Consider the following 24579-nt stretch of genomic DNA (forward strand, 5'->3'; position numbering starts at 1 on the left):
CCCAAGCGCATATAGTTGAATTTGCATACGTTAAATGCGTGTATGATGCGACTCCACTGTAATCATCACCTCCATGAAATTCACTGATCCTCCTCAGGGCTGGGAGCTTCTGCAACATTTTTTTTTTCAAATTCAAAACAAGCAAGCTCAGGGAGTGAGTGTACTTAGGTCAGAAAAGCAAACCACCTCATTGTGGCACCAGCAGACAGGGCTGCAGGGGGGGCAGGAGCGGGGGCTGGCTGCTGCACAATGAGGTTAGAAGCCCAGCTTTGGATGTCAGTGCTTCACTGTTAGAGCAGCAGAGTTAAATAATGAGCACTTGGGATCTTCCCTGCTGGCAACAAACATGAGGTGTCACACCACAAACATTGCTAAAATTATACTTAACATTTCCCAATTTTTTCCAACTCTCTCATTTTGTAGTGAAATGGCCAAACTGGGCACTGCCATTATTCTACCATTTGGTCCCACTTGTCTGTGGGAGTCTTTCCTTTGCCAGCAATGGGCTTTGGGTCAGGTCCATCAGCTGTGACACAGAAACACCAGTTTCCCTGGGAATGTCTGGATTTTACCAAATCTCCCCAAAGTGGGGTTGCACTTTTCTATTCTAGGACCTTTTCCCTAGATACCTTTTGAGGAGCTGCTACCCTCAAGTAGCCATTTTGCAGCTTTCTGCTGTATCTTCTCTTCCAGCTAGTAAATATTCGTATTTCCTGTCGGATTTACTGTTTAACATCTGTGAGGGTGGCAGAGTCTCACAAACTTGAGTGCAATCGGTGAATTTCATGGAGGTGATGTTTACTCTCTCAAATCCTTACAGCAACACACCAGAAACCTCCTTCTAACTTAACCCTTTGTATTTATTATAGCTATTTGTATAAACCCTTCAGTGAACATAAACCTACGGCAATCTGAACAATTTGTATGATTTGGCTGCCAAAATTTGTTATAGATCTATATGCTGCTAACATACATCATTTAATTATACTCTAGATAGTGATTCTTTTTAAAGATATAGACCGTAGTGTTAATAAAAATAATGTTTAAATAAATATATTGCGCTATTTTTGAAGTGACTGTGGAGTACTGACGCAGTAAAAAATAGCTCTGGGAATCAGGGTTAACCCCCCCAAATCTGAAATGGTGCCCCAATCATGCTGCTCCAGCACTGGGGCCTCTTCATTTGCAGGAGGGGTGCTGTAAAAGCCGGCAAGGTGTAAAGAGATGAAAACAGATCATCACTACACAGGCGATGGCTTCAAAGGTAAAGTCAGAGGTCAGATAATGGAGGGGAGAAGGAGGCAGATAAAAAAGTGAAGGAAACAGAGAGCCAGTCACTGTGGAATTGCACAGGATGGGGTGCGGGGGGGGTGGTCTTGGTGGAGAGACTCAGCATTCAGAGAGAGCCCGTTAAATTAGCAGGATGGAAACCACAGGAGGAGGGAACCGAAATGCCCGAGTAGCTGTGGAGGCTGCCCCGGGGTGGAGTGGGTCACTATACGGGCTTCACGGAAGGCACAGAATGAAAAAGCCAGCAAACATCCTCACTGTGAGATGAGGTCTAGCTCTGAGTCCAAGTCAGATGTGTCTAGTGCAGTATGAATGACATGTGGGTTGTTACTTCTATACTGGAGAGTCTAGGATTCAGGACTCCTTCGTGGCTGAAGAGTCTGATTTGTGACGTATATGGTGTGGCTAGGAATTGGAAGTGTCTTTTTAAATAGTTTGCAAGCCCTGTAGTGGTGCTCACTGTGTTCTGTGTTTTTGAAGCTGCCAGAAAGCAGGCAGAGCGGTAGGATGGATGTAGCGTCAAGGCCAGACATGATGGTGTACAGATAGTAACCATGGTCAGTGGGGACCCACCTGTGCCCTGTGATTTCTCCATGTTGCTGGTTGTGGGCAGGTTGAGTGACGATGTATCCCGTAAGGCTTTATGGAAATATGTTTTTATATATCTATAAAAAACTTAACTAGAATGTGTTTTATGCTACATATGCCATGTAACATATCTCTGTAAAGGTTATGATCTACTGAATCTATTAATCCTATTTGTATGCATGTATCACTTTTGTATTCCAAGTTATGAATATTGGCTGCATATTTGTTTGATTCTAAGTAGGCTGTAGTGAAGCAGTTGGTCAGCTTTCTGAGAAAAGACTATTCTCAGTAATTGCCCAATCAGGAAACACTTAAGCCAAGAATGAACTTGGAGACACCAATCCACATCTGGGCTTTCACAGGAATGTGGCTTGGCTGGTAGGAACTCAGTCATGCATGGACATGTGACTTGACCAGGTGACTCCAAAACACCATCTTGGAGCTGGACTTTGCATAAGAGAGAGGAGGGGGCCTCCACCCACAAGAGAAAGTCTATTTAAGCCCATGGGAGACCCCTCCATTTTGTCTTCAGCTGGCTAAAGAGAGAGCCTCTCCACCCCCAAAGATACCTGAAAGAAACTAGAACAAAAGACAGTAACTACAAGGCGGTATGAGTGATTGTTGGACCCAGACTAGAAGGAGATTAGTCTGTAAAAGGAAGCTCACTGGAACTGGTGAGATCTTATCTGTATTCAGTTTCTTACTGTATTAGACATAGACTGGCGTGTTTTATTTTATTTTACTTGGTAATTCACTTTGTTCTGTCTGTTACTACTTGGAACCACTTAAATCCTACTTTCTGTATTTAATAAAATCACTTTTAACTTATTAATTAACCTAGAGTATGTATTAATACCTGGGGGGCAAGCTGTGCATATCTCTCTGTCAGTGTTATAGAGGGCGAACAACTTATGAGCTTACGCCATATAAGCCTTATACCGGGTAAAACAGAGTTATTTGGTTTTAGACTCCACTGGGAGTTGGGCATCTGAGTATTAAAGACAAGCACACTTCTGTAAGCTGCTCCCAGTCAAGTCTGCAGCTTTGTGACAAGTAATTCAGACCCTGGGTCTGTGTTGGAGCAGACAGGTGTGTCTGGCTCAGCAAGACAGGGTGCTGGAGTCCCAGGCTGGCAGGGAAAGCAAGGGCAGAAGTAGTCCTGGCACATCACTTGGCAGTTCCCAAGGGAGTTTCTGTGACTCAACCCATCACAGGTGTATAGATAGTAACCAGGTCAGTGGGGACCCAGCTGTGCCCTGTGCTTTCTCCATGTTGCTGGTTGTGGGCAGGTTGAGCAGACATGGGTTATAAGACAAGGCAGTGATGTGAGATGGATGGTGATTACCAGCAATATCAACAGCAGCAAACCCAGCGAGGAGACTGGAGCTCCTACCTGACACCAGTCCATGAACCTGTAGAGCGAGGCAGAGAGCAACATAGGCAGGCAGAGCAGAGCTCACTGTGGAGCCAGGGGAGAATGAGGGAACCTTCCCTGTCATCGTAGCTTGGTCTGGGGAACAGGAGAAATAACAAACCAGATGGTGAGTGAGTGGGATGCAGTGACAGTGCCACGGTTGTCAGACTTTCATAGACCTGGTCCATGGATCAGTTACGTTTACATGAACGCACTTCCCAATATTCATAGACTAAGGTCAGAGGGGCCATTAGATCATCTAGTCTGACCTGTGCCATGGGCCAAACACTCTCACCCATTTACCCCTGTACTCAGCCCAAACTTGTGTTTGACTAAAGCATCTTCCAGAAAGTCACTAATCTTTGATCTGAAGACAGCAAGAGATGGACAATTCACCACTTCCCTGGGTAGTTTGTTCCAATGATTAATCATCCTCAGTATTACAATTCTGTGCCTTATTTCTAATTTGAATTTGTCAAGTTTTAATTTCCAGCCATTTGTTCTTGTTATGCCTTTCTACCCTATATTAGTACCCTGTATTTTCTCCATGAAGGTGTTACGGAATGTAGGGGAGTCGCAGCCCTGCAACCCCTGCAATTCACTGTGACTCTCAGCCAGCAAGTAAAACAGAAGGTTTATTAGATGACAAGAACACAGTCCAAAACAGGGCTTGTAGGTACAGACAACAGGACCCCCTCAGTCAGGTCCATCTTGGGGGGCCTGGGAGCCCAGACCCTGGTCCTGGGCCTCCTTTCATTTCCCCAGCCAGCTCCAAACTGAGACCCCCTCCAGCCATCTCACCCAACCACCCCTCCTCCCCAGCTCCTCCTCCAGCCTTTGTCCAGTTTCCTGGGCAGAAGGTGTCACCTGGCCCCAACCCCCTCCAGGGCTCAAGTTACTTGCTCATGTATCATCCCCCAAGTGAAGTCACACCCTGATATCCCACCACCATCCAGCATCAATGCAGACAGTACCAGTAAAACTCCCACACAACATTCCCAGGTCAATACTCCCCACTCCCTGCTCTGTCACAGAAGGTGTGACAGATGGGAAACTTTACTGAAATATTTTAATGAACTATCAATAGGACTCTCTACCGATCCCCTTGGCATCACAACTGCTTTGGAGGAAAGAATTGCTTCTCTTGCTGGGACTAGGCCGAACAGGCCAGATATCTGAGATGTAGAGCTACTCAGAGTGTCTGGGCTGGAATCAACACATATCAGTGGAAACAATGAGGAGTCCGGTGGCACCTTAAAGACTAACAAATTTATTTGTGCATAAGCTTTTGTGGGCTAGAACCCACTTTGTCAGAAGCATGAAGTGGAAACTTCAGTGGGCAGATATATACACATGCAGAGATGGGTGTGTTACATTGCTATGCAGAGGACCAGTGCTAACAAGATCAATTCAATCAGGGCAGATGTGGTCCACTCCCAACAGTTGATGAGAAGGTGAGAACACATTATAATAAAGGAGACTGACAAAGGAGGTGCTGTAGTCATCATGAATAGGTCGGATTACGAACAGGAAGCTGCCAGGCAGCTCTCCAACACCAAATTCTACAGGCCACTATCCTCTGATCCCACTGAGGAGTACTAAAGGAAACTGCACCATCTGCTCAAGAAACTCCCTGAAGCAGCACAGGAACAAATCTACACGGACACACCCCTAGAGCCTGACCAGGGGTATTCTATCTGTTACCCAAGATCCATAAACCTGGGAATCCTGGATGTCCCATCATCTCAGGCATCAGCACTCTTACAGCAGGATTGTCTTGCTATTTGGACTCTCTCCTCGTGTCCTATGCTACCAGCACTCCTAGCTATCTTCAAGACACCACTGACTTCTTGAGGAAACTACAATCCGTTGGTGATCTTCCAGAAAACACCATCCTGGTCACTACGGATGTAGAAACTCTCTACACCAACATTCTACACAAAGATGGACTACAAGCCGTCAGGAACAGTATCCCCGATGATGTCACAGCACACCTGGTAGCTGAGCTTTGTGACTCTGTCCTCACCCACAACCATTTCAGATTTGGGGACGATTTATACCTTCAAGTCAGCGGCACTGTGATGGGCACCCGCATGGCCCCACAGTATGCCAACATTTTTATGGCTGACTTAGGGTACGTCTTCACTACCCGCCGTATCGGCGGGTAGCAATCGATTTCTCAGGGATCGATATATCGCGTCTCATCTAGACGCGATATATCTATCCCCGAACGCGGTCCTGTCGACTCCGTAACTCCACCAACCCGAACGGCGGTAGCGGAGTCGACATGGGGAGCCGCGGACATCGATCCCGCGCCGTGAGGACGGTAGGTAATTCGATATAAGATACTTCGACTTCAGCTACGTTATTCACGTAGCTGAAGTTGCGTATCTTATATCGATTTTCCCCCGTAGTGTAGACCTGCCCTTAGAACAACGCTTCCTCAGCTCTCGTCCCCAAGTGCCCCTTCTCTCTTTGCACTACACTGATGAAATCTTCATCATCTGGACCCACGGGAAGGAGGTCCTTGAAGAATTCCATCGAGACTTCAACAGTTTCCACCCCACCATCAGCCTGGACCGATCCACTTCCTGGACACTACAGTGCAAATGGTCACATAAACACCACTCTATACCAGAAACCCACTGACTGCAATACTTACCTACATGCCTCCAGCTTTCATCCAGAACACATCACATGATCCATTGTCTACAGCCAAGCCCTTAGATACAACCGCATTTGTTCCAATCCCTCAGACAGAGACAAACACCTACAGGATATCTATCAAGCATTCTTAAAACTACAATACCCACCATGTGAAGTGAAGAAACAGATTGACAGAGCCAAACGAGTATGCAGAAGTCACCTACTACAGGACAGGCCCAACAAGGAAAATAACAGATCACCACGGGCCATCACTTGCAGCCCCCGGATAAAGCCTTTCTAGCACATCAATAATCTACAACCTATCTGGGAGGATGATCCCTCACTCACAGACCTTGGGTGGAAGACCAGTCCTCGCTTACAGACAGGCCCCCAACCCGAAGCAAATACTCACCAGCAACTACACATCACATCATAGAAACACTAACCCAGGGACCAATCCCTGCAACAAATCCCATTGCCAACTCTGTCTGCATATATACTCAAGTGACACCATCATAGGACATAACCACATCAGCCACACCATCAGGAGCTCATTCACCTGCATATCTACTAATGTGATAGATGCCATCATGTGCCAGCAATGCCCCTCTGCCATGTACATTGGCCAAACCAGACAGTCTCTACGCAAAAGAATAAATGGACACAAATTAGACATCAAGAATGGTAACATTCAAAAACCTGTTGGAGAGCACTTCAATCTCCCTGGACATTCAGTAACAGACTTGAAAGTTGCCATACTTCAGCAAAAAACCTTCAAAACCAGATTTCAGCGTGAAACTGCAGAGCTGCAATTCATATGCACTATCAGACTGGGTCTGAATAGAGACTAAGGGCTTGGCTACACTTGAGAGTTGCAGCGCTGGGAGTTACAGCTGTGTTAGTACAGCTGTGTAGGGACAGCACTGGTGTGTGGCCACACTGACAGCTAACAGCACTGCAGTGTGGCCACACTTGAAGCATTTGCAGCGCTGTATTGAGAGGTGCATTGTGGGCAGCTATCCCACAGAGCACCTCGTCCCATTTTGGCGCCGTGGGTTGTGGGAAGGGGACGGAAGGGTGTGGGTCATTCCGCTTCCTGTCCCAACACCCCGTGGTGCATCGCTTCACATCCCAGCAGTCACAGTTTTTCCGGCCACTTTTGGCGCCATTGTGAGTCTCTTGCTGTGTTTTACTCTCTCTCTGTGAATCGCGATTTCTGTGGGAAATGGAGCCTGAGCTGCTGAGGACTGTGCTGATGAGTGTCGCCAGCACAACACGTTTGGCAGTTGAGCTATTCCTTCAGCTCCAAAGTGACAGTGAGGAGTCCGACGATGATATCGAGTCGCCTGCCGCATGTGACACTAAATTGCTTGTGGCATTCATGGAAATGCTCAGCACCGTGGAACGCCGCTTTTGGGCTCGGGAAACAAGCACTGAGTGGTGGGATCACATCATCATGGAAGTCTGGGATGACGAGCAGTGGCTGCAGAACTTTCGGATGAGAAAAGCCACTTTCATGGGACTGTGTGCTGAGCTCGCCCCCACCCTGCGGTGCAAGGACACAAGATTGAGAGCTGCCCTGATGGTGGAAAAGCGGGTGGCTATTGCAATCTGGAAGCTGGCAACTCCAGACAGCTACCGGTCAGTCGGGAACCAGTTTGGAGTGGGAAAGTCGACCGTTGGAATCGTGTTGATGCAAGTTTGCAGGGCCATTAATCGCATCCTGCTAAGAAGAACCGTGACTCTGGGGAACGTGCAGGACATTGTGGATGGCTTTGCACAAATGGGTTTCCCTAACTGTGGAGGGGCGATAGATGGGACGCATATTCCTATTCTGGCACCCCCCCACCTAGCATCCGAGTATGTTAATCGGAAGGGGTATTTCTCTATGGTTCTCCAGGCGCTTGTGGATCACCGTGGGCGTTTCATTGACATTAACACAGGCTGGCCTGGAAAGGTTCATGATGCACGCATCTTTCAGAACAGTGGCCTGTTCAGGAAGTTGCAGGCAGGGACTTTTTTCCCAGACAGGAAGATCACAGTAGGGGACGTCGAAATGCCCATTGTGATCCTTGGAGACCCCGCTTACCCGTTACTGCCTTGGCTCATGAAACCCTATACAGGGAAGCTTGACAGGAGCAAGGACTGGTTCAACTACAGACTGAATGACTGTGGAGTGTGCTTTTGGCCGTTTAAAAGCTCGCTGGAGATCTCTGTATGGGAAGCTAGGCTTGGGGGAAAGCAGCATCCCCGCGGTTATATCCGCATGCTGTACCCTCCATAATATTTGTGAAGGGAAGGGTGAAACATTCAGTCAGGCATGGACCACCGAGGTTCAAGTCCTGGAGGCTGAATTTGCACAGCCAGAGAGCAGGGCTACTAGAGAGGCCCAGCACAGGGCTACAAGGATTAGGGATGCCTTGAAGGAAGAATTTGAGGCTGAAAGCCAACAGTAATGTTTGCTGCCTTGCATGGGAGTGAAGTGCAGTGGTTACACTGTTAGTAGGATTCTATTATCCCTAAAAATAATTTGCAGTGCCTGTTTCTTTACTGGGCTAAGGTATCTTTCACTATCTGCAATAATAAAGACTGTTTTCAAAGCCAAGAATTCTTTTATTGAAAAGAAAATAACTTCCTTGACAGACACACAACATTTCGGGAACCTAAAAGGGCAGGGGGGTGGGTTGGTGAACTGTACAGTCACAAGTTTGAATATGTCCTGTCTGAAGTGCTGTGCAATGACTGCTGCACTTCAGGGTGCATATACTGCATGGTGATGGGGGTTGAGTGCAGAGGGTAAGGGTCGTAGTTCTCAGGGCTGGTTGGTGAACGTACAGGTGTTGGAGGCAGCTGGTGGTGGTAAGAACCTGGATGCTGGGGAAGGGGGTTTGGAGCTGACATTGGGGCACAAGGGAAAAAGCTTTGGGATGGGGGAGGGGCGGGGGGTAGCACGGTAGTGCTCTGCCTGCATGGCTACCAGTGACTGGATAGAGTCCGCTTGGCACGCCAGGATGCTTAGCAGCTGCTTTGTGTTTTTCCTCCTGGCCACTGCGTTTCTCTGGCGGATCCTGCTTTCCCTTTCTCTCCAGTCCTGCAGGTTTTTCCTCTCTCTAGCAGAGTAATCAATAACTGTTTTCAGCATGTCTTCCTTGGTTTTTCGCGGCTTCTTCCTGAGATTTTGTAGTCTCTGTGCAGTGGTGGAGACGGGCAGTCCAGCAGTCAAGGTTGCTTTTGGAAAGGCAAAAATGGCAACAGTTAACAGGGTAGCATTGTTCATTATCTCATCCAGACAGTAATTCCCACACACTGAAGGAGTTTACAGTCTTCACTTTAGCATACTTTTCCCATACCAAACAGAGCACACATAACACAACAGGAGCCACAAAATGGTGAGTAAGGGGGACTGATTGCTTCAGGGCTGTGCAGGGGTTTCTGTGCATTGGGGACAGCAAACAGCTACAGGGGGGATCTGCACTGAACAGTCTCCCAACATTTTCCACAGGAGTTACTCCTGGAAGATATCTCGCTGCTGCGGGTCACCAGAGAAGAGCGGGAAGGTCTTCTACAGCAATGCGGATTCCGCCCTGGCCCCTATGCAGCTTACCTGTGTGCAGCAATGGTCCCCCCACCCCTCGTGGCACAGTGGCGCGGACGTGTTAGCCTGACTGGGACAAGGACCACAATGGCTCTCCCTATAAACCTGCGCAGGCGCATTGCCCACGCTCTGGCTGAAACTTTTGAGGAGATTACCGCAGCCAATTACCGCGACGTGATAGACCACATCAATGGGCTATTCCACATCTAGGCATGCATGCATGCAGCCCTAACCCCCCCTCCTCTCCCGAAACATTTCCACCCTGAAAATAAAAGCCACTTACCGGTAACCCGCTCCTCTCCTTGTGCTGGCTGCTGTGATTGGCTACCTTCCTCCTGGCTTGAGAAGAGCTGCTGGCTGCATGCCTCCTGGGACTCTGGGGTGTCTTCCCCCACCCCAGTAGCTTCACTCTCGGTTTCCTCCGCCACCCCACTCCACCTCCTCCTCCTGCTCCTGTCCCCCACCCTGCTCAGAAGTGTCCATCGTGGTCGTCGGATGGGCAGTGGGGTCACCCCCAAGTATCATGTCCATCTCCCTGGAAAAATGGCAGGTCGTGGGGGCAGCGCCGGAGCGGTGGTTGCCCTCGTGGGCTTTGTAATAGGCACTTCGCAGCTCCTTTACTTTAACCCTGCATTGCAGCGCGTCCCGGTCATGGCCCCTTTCCAGCATGGACTTTGATATCTGGCCAAAGGTATCATAATTCCTACGGCTGGAGCGCAGCTGGGACTGCACAGCTTCCTCCCCCCAAACACTAATGAGGTCCAGCAACTCGCCATTGCTCCATGCTGGGGCTCGTTTGCCGCACGGAGGCATGGTCACCTGGAAAGATTCACTGCACACCTGGCTGAGCAAACAGGAAGGGGATTTTTAAAATTCCCGGGGCATTTAAAGGGCGGGTCACCTGAGGCCAGGGCAGTAGAGTGCAAACTGATGAGCAGAGTGGCTGAACAGGAATAGTGGTATATCTCCTAATACCCTGGAGGCCAATAACAGCGCTGGTGTGTGTCCACACCTGACGAGCAGCGCTGGATCACCAGCGCTGCACTCGCTACACCCCAAGCAGACCAGGTGTTCAGCCAGCGCTGCAGCCAGGGAGTTGCAGCGCTGGATGTGCCTTGCAGGTGTGGACGGTTACTAAGTTGCAGCGCTGGAAAGCCTCCACCAGCACTGCAACTCTCAAGTGTAGCCAAGTCCTAAGTGGCTGGCTCACTACAAGAAGTAATTTTCCCTCTTTTGGTATTCTCATCTTTTCATCAACTGTTGGGAGTGGACCACATCCACCCTGATCAAATTGACCTCGTTAGCACTGGTCCTCCTCATAGTAATGTGGAATTGTGTGGATCCTGGGGTCCACCACAGTAGAAGGTCACTCCCAAGAAACTGGCTGAAGGCCAAAGCATAGATCAGACCTAGTGAATCCATGACAGAAAGTCACCTCTCACTCTTCTCTTTGCTAAAGTGAACAGATTGATCTCCTCCAGTCTCCTACTGTTAATCATTTTTTGTGACCTGTTTCTGAAGTGTCTGTGATATTTTGGGTGCAATCCAGACCAGTAAAGGGCTGTGTCACTGCCTGCCCTGCCCTCCCAACTGCGACTGCTCAGAGCTGCAGAAATGCCCTGTCACACAGGGTGCATTTCAGAGCTGAGCTCTTTTGGAAACGTGGCCCTAGGTCTCTGGCCCCCAGCGCCTGTAAGAGGCTGCATTACTGTAAAGGGCAGTAGGAGGCTTCCGACAACAAGGGCTGACTTCACTTGGGGCTCACACCACATAGCGCTGATGGAAGCTCTGGCTGGATCTGGACTATGATATGGTGAAGTGGCTGTAACTTGCCACAGGCCAGGACAGCTGCAGGGTCTGGCACGGTTCAATGAGCAGCCACACTCGGGAGGAAGTAGGTGAGAGCAGGGCTGGTGGGTGAGTCACTCACTGAGCACCTGCATTCAGTGGCAGCTGCTGATAGATGTCAGTGGGAGGTAAAGTTTCCCCCCCCCCCAGTCCTTCCAGAAACCCCCTAAGGGCAGCAGCAGCCTCCCCTGCCTCCTTGGGGTGAGGGGCCCCCCTGGATACAAAGGGCCTCGTGGGCGCAGACAGCTGCAATTTACACTCAGAGGGGGAGCTTTTTACAAACCCAGGAGAGTTAGGATCAATGGGCCTTGTGCTCCTAAATCCCTTAGGAGCTTTAGAAAATCTCCCCCTCCCTGCATCAGTCGCACCCAATCTGGCCCCAAGTGTTTCCCTTCCATCTTTAACCCTCTCACTCTGGAGCCTCACAGCAGTGAGCTGAAGATGAAAACACCCACACACTCCCAACAGCGTCCCACGGGAACATTACACCGGCGATCGGTGCCTACCCCTGTCAGTAAATGGAGCAGAACAGCAAACAAATGCAAACCTGGCAGTGGAGACACTGGGCAGGTCTCTGAATCTGTGTGAGCATTTCTGCAGCCACAGCTGAGTTCCCAGTAGGAAAGTGACAGTTTATCCCCCAGATCCCAGGAACGAGGCCCGTTGATAGCAGCAGCTCGTCTGACTAATCAGCCTGGAACTATCCAGGGGAGCAGTTCAGCTGGGGTTGCACTGAGTGACCCCCTACCTGCGGTGTCCTGTGGAGTCGTTTCTGAGCCGTTCCAGTCTCTCCAGGGGGCTCCCGGCTTCGCTAGCACCCAGAGCCATTCCCTCTAGGCAGGGCTCCTGCTCCCAGGGACTGGTTCCCTTTCCCAGGCTGTGACATCCATCCCGCCGGAGGGTCAGGGAGCCGCAGGGGTTAACTCCAGCCTGCCCTGAGCTTTTCAGTCAGTTAATGCAGGTTATATTGAATGGAAGCCCCGTCCCCTCTGGGCCCATCCACCAGCTTCAAAAGTGAAAGTAGGATCGAGGCTGGAACTGATTGTGGCTGGATCCGCCTCACAGGACCGTTATGGCACAAAGATCAGATTCCGCTGACACACCCACAGTGAGAGAGCAGCTTCCGTGCCAGCAGCCGCAGCTCTGCAGGTTGCCTGGTGACGGCCAGTTCTGCAGGCTGTTTGTCCCGTCGCTCTACGAGTCTCTGTAATTACTGCAACCCTGTGTCAAGAGTGGGACCAAATCCTGCTGCAGCAGCCCCTAGGCTCAGTGGCCATGTTAATTCATTCCAGTTCCCTGATGTAACATCAACCAGTGATTATCTGGGGGTAGGGTGACCAGACGTCCAAATATTATCGGGACAGTCCCAATTTTAAGGGACTTGTCCTGCGTCCCGACCGTACATCGGTCAAGACGTACTTTGTCCCGATATTGGGGGACCGTCTGGTGGAGGACGCAAGCCAGCGCTGCCGGCACCGCTCACCTCTTCTTCCTGGGCCCTGGGGCAGCGCCGCTGAACTCCCTGCGGCGCTGCCCGCTCGCCAGCCGGCAGGAGCCCGCAGAGTGCTGCAGCGCCACCCCCCAGGCACACGCAGAGGCGGCGAGGAGGTCTCTGCCGCATGCTGCAGGGGCGGGGCTGTAGGCGCCGGCAGGGAGCCCCCGCACCGCTACCCCACTCGACCTGACCAGACCCGCGGGACCTTAGGAACCACAGGGACGGGACCTGCCTGCTGGATGCTTCCTGGGAGCCGCTCCAGGTAAGCTAGGGACTCACCTGGCCCCTCTGGCCGGGGGGCGGCTCTGCGTGCTGCCCCCTCCCTTCCCGAGGGGGGAGGTGGAGACGGAGCGGACGCAAGCTGGGGTGGGGGGCGCGGGGCGTGGAGCTGCCGGTGGGTTCTCAGCCCCCACCAATTTTTCCTGTGCTCCGGCGGGTTTTTTTGTTTTGCTACACCGCCGCTTTGTTTTTGTTTTTTGTTTTGGCTCGCCTGCCCCCCCGCGTCCTGATATTTGACCTCTGTCATGTGGTCACCCTATCTGGGGGACAGGGTTTTGCTCTGTGCTCTCCATTGGGCCAGCCCCACTCCCTGGGCCTCCACTCCTGCAGTGTTATTCAGACAGCCTGGCCCAGATCCTCTTTCCTGGGCCCTGGCTGCTCTGCTCTTCCCCTAGAAACAGATCCCAGCAGGGCAGGGAGACATGATATAAATCGGTGCCTGGCTGAGTCATACAATCCTTTACCCACCCCTGAGAACACTAACAGCATTATTTCCAAAAATCAGGGCCCACTGAGCTGCCCGGGGCTCTAAGCAATTGCTTAGTCAGCTTATGCCAAGCGCCAGCTGTGGTGGGAGACAGACCAACTGAATCAGTCCCAACAGATGAGCTCCTGGTTTAACTCTAGGACTGTGTTCAGATCATGCCTGGTAAACACGAGGAGGGTGGGATGGGAAATCAATGGAGCACAATGGGTGTGTCTGAAATTAGGCCTAGCTGGTGAACAAAATAATGAGGGGATGGGCTATTCCACCCACCAATCCCCCTGGGGACTTTTTAAAGAGAACCTGGTTGGGGGAGGAATTAGCTGATGCTGGCTGACTGGGAGCCGGGTGGGCCGGAGAGAGTGAGCTTCACTGTCATGGCTGCCACCCCCAGCCAGGGGCGGCTCTAGCCATTTCGTCGCCCCAAGCACGGCGGCATGCCGCGGGGGATGCTCTGCCGGTCGCCGGTCCCGCGGCTCCTGGGGACCTCCTGCAGGCGAGCCGTGGGACCAGCGGACCCTCCGCAGGCACGCTTGCAGGAGGTCCACCGGAGCCGCCCTCCTGGCGACCGGCGGAGCGCCCCCCACGGCATGCCACCCCAAGCATGCACTTGGCATGCTGGGGCCTGGAGCCGCCCCTGCCCCCAGCGTGTGTTAGGGCCTCAGAATCCACCATTACACAGTTGGGCCTTGTCGAAGAAAACTCAGTTCTCGCTTATGTTTAGGTGCAGCAAAAACAAATACTTTATTATAATACTCTAGTGAACACAAGAGGGAGAGAGTGTCAGGAACTGGGTTGCCCCTTGTCCTGAACAGATCTCTCTCAATTAGTAAAACAATCATAACAATCTTTATACCTTCTTAACAGACAGTGGCTAGCAAACTTGCAGACAGTAAAAGTAAACATTTGCATTTGTTTATACATAAGCCTATTCATTATCTTATTTGTCTGCAATACCAGAACAGAAAACAAGACTGCAATTCACAAGGTCGTAACGACTTTTCACACAATTCACTCTGCACCAGATACAGGGTAACAGCTTAACCTCTGCTAATTAGCTAACATACATTAAGATCCCTTCAAACCTTTATTAATTAATTCTTGGCCTCCACATTCCCCCCTTTTGTACTTCTAGTACAACAAATACCTCAAATCTCAATTTGCATTAAACCATGGATTTCAGAGTCTACAGGAGACATCCCAACCTTAGGGGTTTTCATGGGATGTAATGACAATGCATGATTAGCATGAACATGAAAAGTAGTATTACTACCATTACGTCCTTTACAACAACAACAACAATAACATAATCCCACACCAACTAACAACACTACAAACAATAACATCCCCATAGGAATAAAATAATGGGGTTGTCGTACAGTTTTGGTAACAAAGCACAATACATCAAACTTAGTACATAAAGTAGAAACTCTATAAGCTGTATGAAAGGCATTCTGCTCAGCATGATATATATTCTGAAGCATGTGAATCTGCCCTTGCAACTCAGAGATTCTGCGAACCTCTGGCAACAATGAAAGCAAATTCTGAAACCGATCAGGTACTATCCTAGTCCAATTAAAATATACCTGAAATCTAAGAGCTACATGTAACAGTCTATCTGCAGGCCAGTAAATAATATGATTGCCTGCAGCAGTGGTAAGATTAATATGTATATCTTCTAGAGGGCCAAGACAAATTTCGAGGGGTACTGAGACAGGATGCGAAACAGGACAGTTTGAAATGCCCACAGCATTAACAGACAAAGCGGACAAAGGAACAGAGGGAAACTCCGAGGATCTCAGAGCAGACCTACTAGCCCCAGTGTCTACAAGACAAGTAACAGATTTACCAGCAATATTACAATCAACAAACGGGCCTTCTTGATTAATAGAAATTAAAGGATTCATGATGCAGTTACGTTCCCTCAGGCTGTCCTAGTAAGGGGTTCCTTGTGGGGAGAAAACAGGCGCTTCAGGATTGGGGAACTGAGTAGGATTTTGAGCAAATCGATTTGGACACTCATTTCTCCAGTGTCCCTCCTGACCACACAAGTGGCATGCAGTGCTCCCAGTCGGGGCAGGATTCTGGGCAGGATATGAGGAACCCCGTCCCATACCTCTCCCACGACCTCGTCCCCGTCCTCTTCTCATTCCCCCACGACCCCTGTTCTGATAAGTTTGCAACTGTAAAGCCATAAGTTTTGTTTCACTGGTTTCTTTCTTCTGGTCTATGCAAGCCGTACAATGATTTGCAACTGTCACCAATTCTGAAAGGGGTTTAGTTTGCCAGCCAATACAAATAGTTCTCAATGGTTGCTGAACTTTTGGCAAGAGTCCCTGAACAAAAGCAGCTCCCACCGCTTCCCTGGCATTATCAGCTGGATCAGTAATTCCCGAATGCTGTTCAAAGACCTTAGTCAGTCTATCAAGATAATCAGCAGGGGATTCTCCCTTATTTTGTTTACAATTTGCAATCTTGGTCCAATCTGTTTTCTTAGGACAAACTTCTGAAATAGAGGTCAAGAGACGATTCCTAGCCTCTGTCAAAGCATCCCCAATACCAGGGTCGGTATCAGGCCAAGCTGCCTGTCTCTTAAGGCGTTGCTGTACTTCGGCGGGCAGTACAGCTCATAAAAGTTGATTAATATCTGCCCAAGATGGATTATAGCACTGAATCACTGTCTGGAGCTCTTCTCTAAACTTTACTGGCTCCTCCCTGATTTTAGGAAATTCTTTCACCAAGTTTCTAAGATCTCCAGGTGTCCACGGGGCATGTACCTTAATTAACCCCCCTATCGCTCCAGCTCCAGGCAAGTCCCTTAAAGGAGCCTGGAGTGCCTGTGTCGTGCTTCTAAGAAAGTAGCCGGCATGGTTATCAGCAGAAGCAGGGTTAACCGGACTACTGGTGTCAGTCAGTAGGGAAGAAGATAATTCTTCCGAAGAAGGAGAATGAACAACTTGTGCAGTTGATAATTGCGGCGACGAAACAATTACTGCCTGCACAGCCCGAGAAGGGGGGGCCGAGGGGGAAACCTGCTGCGGCTGTGGAATGCTGCTAAAAAAATCCACTATATCTTCTGTAGTCTCCTCCTCACTTTCAGGTTTAACTAATTGAGGATAAAGAGAAGCAGAGGGCTGCACTGAAGCAGGAAGACATTTGGATGTCCGACATTTAAGTTTTAAATCTTGTACTTCAGTTTTTAATTTCTCCTGGGAGTCCTTCAGACTCCGCACCCGAGACTCATGGAGTCTCTTTGTTGCTTCCTCCCACCAAGACAGAAACTGCTCGCACTGCGCAGCAGAGGTGTGTGATTTAAGGGCTTCCCGGAGGCATGTAAGTTTATCTAACTCAAAGGTACCTTCTAATGGGCATTGTTTAAATGAATTTTCACGCGTGTACAGATTCCAATCATTTAAATACCTGCAGGTTTTAGGACCATAATGTACGTACATGTAATATGCTGGGGTACCCTTAGGGGGTAAAGTGGAAAGTTTAGACTGTTCCCCCCCCATGTTCCAGTCACACCAACTGAAGGGGTCCCTGTCCGCGCTAGCGGACCAGAATCTAAGAATCCCTCCCTACAGGGCACTCACGTACAGGAGAGACTCACAAGAAAGACTACGACCCTCGTACATCTCCTTTCAGCAAAGAGCGTCGGCTAAAGACTCCATTTCTGGGAGATAAACCCGCATACTCTAATTGCTTCCAGGGAGACGATCAGATTGTCAGTAGCCCACACAGAAGGGAAAAGGAGGGAAGATGGGTTCACACACTCCTAGACCCAGGCAGCTTCCTCGCCGGACTATGCCAAGCTGAGTCAGCCCACCGTGGGTCGGATCTCCTAAAGATCCACTAGTTACTGGGCTTGCGTTAGACTACTCCTGATCATTAGCAATTGCTTCACAGGGCAATCTGGGCGTCTTCCAGCAACGAACACTCACACAGGTATACACACACACACACACACCAAGGCCTCTTTTCCTCTATTTAACCCTTTTTTAACCTTTTTAAAAAAAATTTTTCTTTTTTTATTTTATTTTTTATTTTTTTTAACCAAGATGCATCATTACCTGGTCCGGACCAATACCATGAGGCGGTATGACAACCCCTCTTGAGGCGGTAAAAACCCCTCAGCACCGGTGCATTCTAATGCATTACCTTATGCATTACCTGTTGGCCAACTCAGCAGTTCCCAGTACTGCTATAACTAACCTTCTTGGGGCCTCTCCCCAATACCACTCTGCATTTGATCCTGCTGCACAGTCAAAAAGTTCAGATGGCGTGAGCCCAACAGAAACAGACGTCCCCCACAGACAGTCCTCCTCCGATACCCCAATAGAGATTTCAAAAGGTCTCTTACCTCTATTGTGGCGCCATGGGGTTCGAAGGGGAACGATCCGTAGCAGCCGTCTGTGTGTCCGTGGGCGTTGCCATCCCGGACGAGCCCCCAAATTGTCGAAGAAAACTCAGTTCTCGCTTATGTTTAGGTGCAGCAAAAACAAATACTTTATTATAATACTCTAGTGAACACAAGAGGGAGAGAGTGTCAGGAACTGGGTTGCCCCTTGTCCTGAACAGATCTCTCTCAATTAGTAAAACAATCATAACAATCTTTATACCTTCTTAACAGACAGTGGCTAGCAAACTTGCAGACAGTAAAAGTAAACATTTGCATTTGTTTATACATAAGCCTATTCATTATCTTATTTGTCTGCAATACCAGAACAGAAAACAAGACTGCAATTCACAAGGTCGTAACGACTTTTCACACAATTCACTCTGCACCAGATACAGGGTAACAGCTTAACCTCTGCTAATTAGCTAACATACATTAAGATCCCTTCAAACCTTTATTAATTAATTCTTGGCCTCCACAGCCTTCATAGCCCTGATCCAGAGAGATGCGCTGAGCAGACACACACACACAACCTCTGTGTGTCTTTTTCCTTCCCTACCTTATTTTTATTCTGTCCAGTCCCTCTCCTTTTGCCTCTGTATATTTTGCAATGACCTAAACAGCCGGATGCTGGTACAAATTTGCTCTGTCCTTGGAGTGGCTGATCAGACCATGTGCTGTGATTCTCCAGCAGCAAGGCTGCGATTGAGAGTCAGACCCCCAGACAGAAGCTGCATTTTCTCTCTCTGCTGTTCTTTTCTCTCCCCTCCATGGGACCTTGGCTCAGATGTCTGGAGCAGTTCACTCCTCTCAGAGCTACTGTTTCAGGCTGTCTGCAGACTCAGGCAGTCATTGCCTGTTCACATTTTCAAGGTTCTTGCTTAAAAGTCTTTAAATCATGATTTGAGAACTTCGGTAACAGCCAGCAGCTATGGGTCTATTACAGAAGGGGGTGGGAGAGGTTCTGTAGCCTGTGCCATGTGGGAGGTCAGACTAGATGATCACAATGGTCCCTTCTGCCCTTGAAGTCGATGAGTAAATGAATTGGGTGCCCAATCCTCATTAATTTCAAATGAGAGCTGAGCCAGCCTTGTCCTGTGGTACACTTGTCTAAGCTCCTTTATTTCCATGTGGTACTGCTGTGTGTCCCTGGTGTAGCCCTTATCCACCATGTCCTGTGCGATTTTGGCATAGATATCGGTGTTTCTTTTGCTGGTTCAGACTCTGCCTGCACAAACTCTTCCCTCCACCAGCAATCAGATACAGCATCTCCCGAACCATCCATGCAGGAGTGAATTTGTGTGTCTGGGCAGGGCTTTTCCTGCTCACCTGGCTGAAGAGCATTGGAGTTCAAAGTGCTCACTGGAGCGCTCTGGATCATCACCTGGAGGCCAGTAACTCCAAATTACAATACACATTGTTTACACTCCCCTTAATTAGAGGCATGAATATTGCCTCTGACTTTACTCCACTCATTCAGGTGGAGTACAGGAGTCGATTTTAAAATCCTTTAGGTCAACGGGAGGGACTCGGCAGTGTAAACACACTCATTATAAATTTGACCTAATGCTGAATACGTTGACCTAAGCGTGTAGTGTAGACCAGCCCTAAGAGGCTTTTTCCTTTTAAAAACTCTCTCCAGCTAAAGGGAAAGGAAACCAGGGATGTTGTTAAATGAAAGGCTAATTTAATATTTTATATTTCAAATGCTTTAACTGTTTTTCCTTCTTTTTCGATATCTTTAATAAAAGATTGAAAACATTTGTTATGGTGCATTTGCCATGGTGCTAAGCAGGCTGAGGTCTCTGTATACCAAATCCAAGCCCATTTTAACTGTTTAATACAGTAATTCCTCACTTAATGTTGTAATTATGTTCCTGAAAAATACGACTTTAAGCAAAACAATGTTAAGCGAATCCAATTTCCAAATAAGAATTAATGTAAACGGGGGAGGTTAGGTTCCAGGGAAATTTTTTGTGCCAGACAATAGGCATTATATATATTTGAAACAATTTTAAACAAGCAATTTAATACAGGTATTAAACAGGCTGGCAGCCCCCCTATCAGCTCCCCTATGCCCCCTCCCCAGCACCTCCCGCCTGACGGTGAGCCCTGTGGATCAGCATCTTCCTCCTGCCCATGGCAATCAGCTGGTTTGCGGTGTTCAGGAGGCAGGGAAGGGAGTGGAGAGGCTGCGCGCCGCAGCCTCACTCCTCCTCCCAGAGCCAGAACACCACAAGACAGCTGATTGCAGGAGGCGGGGGGAGCAGGGGGAAGGCACCGATCCGCAGAGTCCACCAGTGGGCAGGAGGCACGAGGGGTGGGCGTTGGGGTACTGTCAGCCATGGACAAAGCAGGTGGCCAAACAATGTTATAGCGAAGCATTGCACGACTTTAAACGAGCATGTTCTATAATGGAACAGGGATGCAAGATCGAAACAGCATTAAGCAAGAGGACGTTAAATGTGTTAAATGTTTACTGTATTGAACAGTGACTGGGTCATGTTAACACCTTTGACTCTTTGGGCCCCTATGGGTACATCCACACAGCAATAAAAGACTCCCAGCAGTAAGTCTCAGAGTCTGGGTCAACTGAAAGTGTAGACATACCCTATATTACAGCTACATTTATACAACACTCTTATTCCAGAAGACAATTGCATTGTTCCTGTTTACCCATTGCACTACAGAACTGGGCTAACACAGAAACAAGGCATTCTTACTCCAAAATTAGACTGTCCACATATGGATTTATTCTGGAATAAAAGACGGTTACTCACCTTTGTAACTGTTGTTCTTCTAGATGTATTGCTCATATCCATTCCAATTAGGTATGCGTGCACGCTCGTCGGAAGATTTTTACCCTAGCAACACTCAGTAGATCGGCTGGGTCGCCCCCTAGAGTGGTGCCGCCATGGCGCCGAATATATACCTCTGCCGACCCAACGGCCCTTCAGTTCCTTCTTGCCGGTTACTCCAACAGAGGGGAAGGAGGGCGGGTTTGGAATGGATATGAGCAATACATCTCGAAGAACAACAGTTACAAAGGTGAGTAACCGTCTTTTCTTCTTCGAGTGCTTGCTCATATTGATTCCAATTAGGTGATTCCCAAGCCTTACCTAGGCGGTGGGGTTGGAGTGAGATGTTGCAGAATGCAAAACTGCTGAGCCAAAGGCTGCATCATCTCTAGACTGTTGGACCAGGGCATAATGTGAGGCAAAGGTGTGGACCGAGGACCAGATAGCTGCGCTCCTGGATGGGTACGTGAGCCAGGAAGGCAGCAGAAGAAGCCTGAGCCCTGGTGGAATGTGCACTGAGGTGGCTCGATGGAACATGGGCCAAGTCATAGCAAGTACGGATGCGTGACGTCACCCAAGATGAAATCCTCTGGGAGGAGACAGGTAGGCCCTTCATTCGGTCTGCCACTGCAACGACGAGTTGGGGCGTTTTACGAAAGGGCTTTGTCCGCTCGATATAAAATGCGAGCGCCCTACGGACATCTAGGGAGTGCAATTGTTGTTCCCGTCGTGATGAGTGTGGCTTCGGAAAGAAGACCGGAAGGAAGATATCCTGGTTGATATGAAAGGCCGATACCACCTTAAGGAGGAAGGCCGGATGTGGACGCAACTGCATCTTGTCCTTGTGAAACACAGTATACGGTGGGTCCACCGTGAGCTCGGAGACTCGTCTGGCCGATGTAATGGCTACGAGGAATGCTGTCTTCCAGGACAGGTATAGCAGCGAGCAGGTTGCCAGCGGCTCGAATGGGGCAGTCATAAGTCTGGTTAGAACCAGGTTGAGGTCCCAGGTTGGGGCGGGGTGGTGAACTTGGGGGTATATGCACTCCAAGCCCTTGAGGAACCTAGAAACCATAGGGTGTGAGAATATGGAGTGGCCACTCTCCCCTGGGTGGAAGGTAGAGATGGCTGCCAAGTGTACCCTCAATGGTGACACCGCCGGGCACTGCTGTTTGAGAGACCAGAGGTAGTCCAAGATGGAACGGATCGGGATCTTGGTGGGAGTAACATTGTGCGTTTCACACAGCAGGAGAAATGCTTCCACTTGGCCAGATATGTTAACTGAGTGGAAGGTTTCCTACTACCCAGGAGTACTTGTTGTACCGAGGCAGAGCAACATAACTCGGATCGGTTTAGCCATGCAGCAGCCATGCTGTGAGGTGCAGGGATTGCAGGTCTGGGTGGTGAAGTCTGCCGTGATCCTGCGTTATGAGGTCTGGGCAAAGAGGCAGGGGAATCGGGTTGGCTATCGACAGATCTAGCAACATGGTGTACCAGTGCTGCCTGGGCCACGCTGGAGCGATCATGATCAGGTGCGCTCTGTCCCTGCGGAGTTTTAGCAGGACCCTGTGAACCAGCGGGAACGGTGGGAAAGCGTACAGGAGATGGCTCGTCCACGGCATGAGAAAAGCACCCGAGATCGAGCCCGGGGAGAGGCCTTGGAATGAGCAGAACGTCTGGCACTTCCTGTTCTCGCGAGAAGCGAAGAGGTCTATGCGGGGAAAGCCCCACTTCTGGAAAACAGAATGGATAACGTCCGGACGAATCGACCACTTGTGAGACAGGAAGGATCTGCTGAGGCGATCCGCCAGAGTGTTCCGAACCCCTGGGAGAAAGGACGCTACCAGGTGTATCGATTGGGCTATGCAGAAGTCCCAGAGCTGAATGGCTTCCTGACAAAGAGGGGAGGACCGGGCTCCTCCCTGCTTGTTTATGTAATACATGGCCATTGTGTTGTCTGTAACAATGAGACACAACGGCCTTGTAGGTGCTGCCGAAACACCTGGCACGCAAGGCGGACTGCTCTCAACTCGTGGACATTGATGTGCAAGGCCAGCTCTTGAGCTGACCAAAGGCCTTGAGTGCGAAGCTGACCGAGGTGAGCACCCCAGCCGAGAGATGAGGCATCTGTCATCAGGGACACCGAGGGTTGAGGCGGATGGAACGGCATCCCTGCACACACCAGGGAGGGCATCGACCACCAGTCGAGGGAGCCTAGGATGTTCGGGAGGATCGTGACGATCACGTCTATGCTGTCTCTGCCTGGGTGGTATACCAAGGTGAGCCACGATTGGAGGGGACGGAGGTGTAGCCTGGCATGTTTGATCATGAACGTGCAGGCAGCCATGTGACCCAGGAGACCGAGGCAAGTGCGAGCCGAAGTTGTCAGGAAGTTCCGTAGACCTAGTATAATTGTTACCATCACCTGAAACCGAGGCTGAGGTAAGCAGGCTCTGGCGAGATTGGAGTCCAGGATGGCCCCAATGAATTCTATTCTCTGTGTGGGAATCAGAGTGGATTTCTCTATATTGATCATCAAGCCTAGACGCAGGAATAGGTCCTTGACGATGCCCACATGACAGGTGACTTGGGCCTCGGAGGTCCCTCGAATGAGCCAATCGTCTATCTGGAAAAACGTGTATCTGACGGCGGCGGAGAGGGGCGGTGACTACAGCCATGCACTTTGTGAATACTCTTGGGGCTGTAGAGAGGCCAAACGGAAGGACCATAAACTGGGAATATTGACGGTTGTCCACAAACTGGAGGTACCTTCTGTGTGGAGGATAAATGGCGACATGAAAATATGCATCCTTCATATCGAGGGCGGCATACCAATCTCCGGGATCCAAGGATGGGATGATGGTTCCCAGGGATACCATGCGGAACTTCAGCTTTATCATGAACTTGTTGAGTTCTCGCAGGCCTAGGATAGGTCTGAGATCTCCCTTCGCCTTGGGGGTTAGGAAATAATGGGAGTAGAACCCCTTGCCCCTTTCGTTCTTTGGTACCTCTTCTATAGCTCTGATGGCGAGGAGCGTCCGCACCTCTTGCAAGGGGAATTGCTCATGAGAGGGGTCCCTGAAGAGGTATGAGGATGGAGGGGGAGGGCGAAATAAACTGGAGGTGGTACCCAAGTTCCACCGTGCGTAGGACCAAATTATCCGAGGTTAGATGGGACCACGCAGGGAGGAAAAAGGAGAGGCGGTTGTAAAAGGGAGGGAACAGATCCTGGGTAATAACTGGTACGCCGTCCTCGGGCGTGCCTTCAAAAGTTTGGCTTTGGCCCCGCTAGTGGTTTGGCGGGACCCTGATTTTGGCCCCCTTGGGGTCCTAACTTCCGCCTACGACCGCCTCGGCCACACCTTCTCCCAAAGTCCTGTCTTTGTCTAGGCGCAGGGTAAGGGCAGTGAGGCTGGGGACAGAAAGGCCTGTGCTGAGTCACCGGCATGTGCATGCCGAGAGAGCGCATAATGACCCTGTTGTCCTTCAGGCTTTGTAGCCTAGGGTCAGTCTTTTCAGAAAACAGGCCTCTACCATCAAAGGGCAAGTCCTGTATGGTATGCTGTAGCTCCGGCGGGAGGCCTGACACCTGAAGCCATGAAATGCATCTCATGGCAACACCCAAGGCCAGAGTCCTGGCTGCGGAGTCGGCTGCATCCAATGAGGCCTGGAGGGAAGTTCTCGCCACCTTCTTCCCCTCCTCCAAGAGGGCAGCAAACTCTTGACCGGAGTCTTGAGGGACTAAC

General features: G+C 49.8%; 2 protein-coding genes across 3 annotated transcripts in view; one reads left to right on the forward strand and one right to left on the reverse strand.

The window, feature by feature from the left end:
• The window catches only part of LOC123345199 (butyrophilin subfamily 2 member A1-like), a 343661-nt gene extending 330822 nt beyond the window's left edge, over positions 1-12839 (reverse strand). Inside the window, exons 1-2 of the mRNA XM_044981905.1 lie at positions 12130-12839; positions 3272-3388 (exon numbers count right to left, since the gene is read on the reverse strand). Coding sequence (XP_044837840.1) covers positions 3272-3377 — 106 coding nt within the window. The 5' untranslated portion in view covers positions 3378-3388; positions 12130-12839. The remainder of the gene's footprint in view (positions 1-3271; positions 3389-12129) is intronic.
• LOC123345197 (butyrophilin subfamily 1 member A1-like) overlaps positions 1-24579 on the forward strand; it is a 651080-nt gene that overhangs the window by 242766 nt on the left and 383735 nt on the right. Inside the window, exon 1 of one of the 2 annotated variants that reach the window (XM_044981901.1) lies at positions 12945-13138. The exons of the other annotated variant lie outside the window; for it this stretch is intronic. The gene's annotated coding sequence lies outside the window, so the exon portion shown is untranslated. Of the gene's footprint in view, positions 1-12944; positions 13139-24579 lie in introns of those variants that run through there. 2 annotated transcript variants of the gene reach the window in all.

This window comes from Mauremys mutica, chromosome 12, assembly GCF_020497125.1.
Source record: "Mauremys mutica isolate MM-2020 ecotype Southern chromosome 12, ASM2049712v1, whole genome shotgun sequence".
Classification (NCBI taxonomy): Eukaryota; Metazoa; Chordata; order Testudines; family Geoemydidae; genus Mauremys; species Mauremys mutica.